This window comes from Austrofundulus limnaeus, unplaced genomic scaffold, assembly GCF_001266775.1.
Source record: "Austrofundulus limnaeus strain Quisiro unplaced genomic scaffold, Austrofundulus_limnaeus-1.0 Scaffold582, whole genome shotgun sequence".
NCBI classification, from domain to species: domain Eukaryota; kingdom Metazoa; phylum Chordata; class Actinopteri; order Cyprinodontiformes; family Rivulidae; genus Austrofundulus; species Austrofundulus limnaeus.
Window position 1 is genome coordinate 64,697 of NW_013952984.1, and position 3,931 is coordinate 68,627.

General features: G+C 41.7%; 1 protein-coding gene across 1 annotated transcript in view; it reads left to right on the forward strand.

Moving 5' to 3' along the window:
* The window catches only part of LOC106530959 (alpha-2-macroglobulin), a 61,288-nt gene that overhangs the window by 18,845 nt on the left and 38,512 nt on the right, over positions 1-3,931 (forward strand). Inside the window, exons 17-19 of the mRNA XM_014026695.1 lie at positions 439-520; positions 617-671; positions 1,284-1,403. Of these exons, the coding sequence (XP_013882149.1) occupies positions 439-520; positions 617-671; positions 1,284-1,403 (257 nt within the window). The remainder of the gene's footprint in view (positions 1-438; positions 521-616; positions 672-1,283; positions 1,404-3,931) is intronic.

Here is a 3,931-nt window from a genome sequence, read left to right on the forward strand (position 1 = left end):
TATTAATAGTTTTTTTATGATTTCTACATCGTCAGTCCTTTTTTTCTGCTCTGTTGTCAACATGTACAGTGATGAGAAATCCAGACTCTTGACTGTTTAGCGTTAGCCGTTAGCTTCACCAGCCGATCACATGGTCACCTGGTTTCTGAGCTCCACCTGTTCTATAGAACCTCCTTGGACAACCCTGGTATACTGTATATATGATAGTACTTTAGTGTATATATAGTAATAGGTTAGTATTTGGTTAGTTGTAGTATTTATAGTTGTGTCTGACATCCCTAATATTTAGTTTTTATACTTCAATATTGTATTGTAGTGTACTTCAAGGCCGTTGTGCTGTCAGATTTTCCCTTCGGACCATGTCAAACTGCTGTTGAATAACAGTTGTTGTACATGCAATGTTGTTTCTGATGTTGTCTGTGTTGCTGGATTAAACAGAATGTTGGACTGAAGATAGCAACAAACCTTCATATAAAAGTGCCCTCATGTCTCAAATTTAAGGGAAGAGAATACCATCTAGGTAAGCCACCACAGTATTTTTTCTTTGCTTGGAAATTGTGACATGACCATGAGAGCATTTGCTTTTATTTTGTTTTGTTCACATATTTATTTTCAGGTTATGTAGGGTATGGTATTCAATATTCGAAAATGGATTCAATGGCTGCACCAGGGTAAGTACACTGTTAAATATTGCACCTTCATTTAGTTGTGTCCACTTACGACTGCTCTCTAACACAAAAAGCTCTGACAAATTTTGGATTTTGAACTAAACACTGAGTTTTAGAAAGTTAAACTTTTGGTAACACTTTACAGTAAGGTACACAAAAAATGATTAACTACTGAGGAACTAGTTACTGAGTTTATATCAGAACACAGCAGCTGTGACGAAACTGTGGAGAAGACACGCCATCTTGGAGAGCCGTTAACCAATATGCAAATTAGACTGCAGTACTACTGCTCAACCCATAGTGTGCAGCAAAGAGATGTTTTTAGACCAAATATTGCAGATTTCAACAAATACGCACAAAAACATCTAAATTAGCACAGAAATAGTACTACAGAACATTTCCCACACATTCTAGACAGTTTATCAGCTAAAAAAAGTTATTTTTGGGGTAAGTTCCTCTTTAAAACACTATGTTGAGACAACAACAACAATGTAGCACAATTAACATTTTAAACTTTCATTTTTAAGTTAAACATGCAATTAACATGCATTTTTCTGGCAGCATGTGAACTTTCATTTGCAAGTTTAAATGACTTGAAATGTCTTACTGTATAAGCTTGTCAAGAGGTATTCCAGCAGTTGGAGCATCTCTCGGTCCCATGAACAACGCTGAACCAATCGAGACAGTCCGGACCTTCTTCCCAGAGACTTGGATATGGGATCTGGTGGAAACTGGGTGAGTCTCTGTGGTAGAGGAACCTATTGATCATTAAAATGGAAACTAGATTTGCTATAAATGTAAGCATCATTTTTGCTGCATCTCTGTACAAGGGTAAGCAACCAAAATGTAACTTAATAGCTTAAAGTGTATTTAAAGGATATGTATATCCTTCAAATACACTGCTCAAAAAATAAAAGGAACATTTAAACAACATGATAAAACTCCAAGTCAGTCTCACTTTTGTGAAATTATCCTGTCCAGTTAGGAAGCAACACTGATTGTGAATCAGTTTAATTTGCTGTTGTGCAAATGGAACAGACAACAGGTAGAAGTGGGGAAATTAGCAATACAAACCCTATAAAGGAGTGGTTCTGCAGATGGTTACCTAAGACCATTCCTGTGTTCTCATCCTTTCTGGCTGATGTTTTGGTCACATTTGCAAGTTTTTTTAGTGCTCACCCCTAGAGGTAGCATGAGGCGGTGTCTCAAACACACAAAAAGTTGCACAGGTAGTGCTGCTCATCCATCCTACCATCACTCGTGAACAAAACACCAAGATGCTTAAACTCCTCCACTTGAGGCAGAGACACCCTCCCCTACACAGAAACAAATTGGAGGTGCCATTCCACCTTTTTCTGGTCAAGAACATAGAAGTGACTATTATGCCAGCCGCTTCACACCTAGGTGCAATCGCCCCAGTGCATACTGAAGGTCTTGGTCCAAAGACGTTAACAATACCACATCATTCACATAAAGCAGAGACGAGGCCCTGTGGTTCAAAACCAGACACCCTCCACTCCACAACTGCACCTTCAGGTCCTGTCTATAAACACTACAAACAGGATTAGAGACAAGGGACAGCCCCAAGTAGGGGTCTCTGCGGACGAGTGGGCGTGTCCCAACGAAAGGCGATTCTAAAGCAACACACCTGATTTGACGGACTTTGTTAAAGGGACACACCTGATTTGACGGACTTTGTTAAAGGGACACACCTGATTTGACGGACTTTGTTAAAGGGACACACCTGACTGGACAAGCAAAAACGCGACACCGAACGGCACCACCTGATTGGACAAGAACAAACGGGGCGTTACTGTACGGCACCACTTTTCTGCAGAACCCTACTTGGGTCACATTTCTCCTGGTTAACCTTAGTGTTGGGGTCAGGGTCAGGCTGTAAAGAGGTCAAGCAGGGTCTAAGGATACCATCATGTAGGCCTCATGACCCACAGTTTATGCTTTAGACACGCCCACTCTTGTGACATGCCCACTTTGATTCCTCAGATAACCCCTTCGACAGCCCTGGCAGAGTCCAACCCGTACTGACAACAAGCTCGATTAATGTGCCAACAATGAAGTTCAGGTTCTCAAGCCATTTGTGTTTGTGGACCCCTTACAAAAATGAAAAAAATTCCAGGGACCTCCTCATAAACCCCAAGTTGTTTTAAAAGATAATTTATTGTCATTTCAATCCCTAAATGCCATTGTTAAGGTTCGTGTTTTGAGCTCTGAATGAATACCGAACAAAGTCAAAGTTTTAACAAGTTTATTGTTAGAAAATTTGGCTGGAAGGCTGGGACCGGAATCTGGGGTCGTCAGTTCTGGACACAGAATCTCAAGGTTAGGTTGGGTCAGGAACATGATATAATTTGTGAGAAAAAAGATCAACCTTTCCTGCTGAAATGAGGACCGGGTAGAAACAAACAGCAGAAGTGCTTTGGTTCCGGGCTGTGTTGTTGGGAGGAGCAAGCGGATCGCTGGACTTACTCGAGGTCAGAAACAGGGCAAGGGTCATGCACGGGTGGTCAGAGGTAGTTACCAAGTTTGAGGGAGATGACTGAGCCAATGATCCAGAGGTGCGTTCCGAGGTCGAGATCCGTGAGGCCCGATGTGGCGTGGTGCCGTTCAGGGAGCAGGTGAGAGACAAAAATCCAAAGGGCAGAAAAAAGGTCGTTACCGTGAGAGCAGAAGGCAGGAGGGATCCGACGGGCTGAGGCAGGAGACGTGGAACCAGGAGACATGAGCAAGGTCGGGGACACGAGGCAAGAGCCGGACAAGGGACAAGAACGCTGGAGAATCACAGACAAGGCTGATGATAATCTGGCAAGGAGCTGGAGAATGAGACTGGATTAAATACTGCTGCAAACAGATGAGTGGAATGAGCTTGATTAGTGTTTCTGTGACGGGAGGGGCGAGAGCAAAGAGTAGGAGCTGGATGTGAACTGAAAGGCTGGGGACAAGACTGTGAGAGTGAACTGGGACATGAGATGAAATAATAAAACTAAACTGGAACTAGATCTGGGCAGACAGTGACAGAATCATAACAGCCATGGGAACATATATTTTTATTAAGTTTATTATGTTTGTTTTAATAGTTCATTGTTCTCCATGTATTTTTAAAAATATAAACCAAATTAACAATTTAGTGAAATATTTTGAGGAACCTCTGTGATAAAAAAAACAAAAAGAAAAAAATTGTATAGGTCTTCTGGACGGGTTCTTCTCTAATGAAACGTTTCGTCTCTCCTCCAAGAGACTTCTTC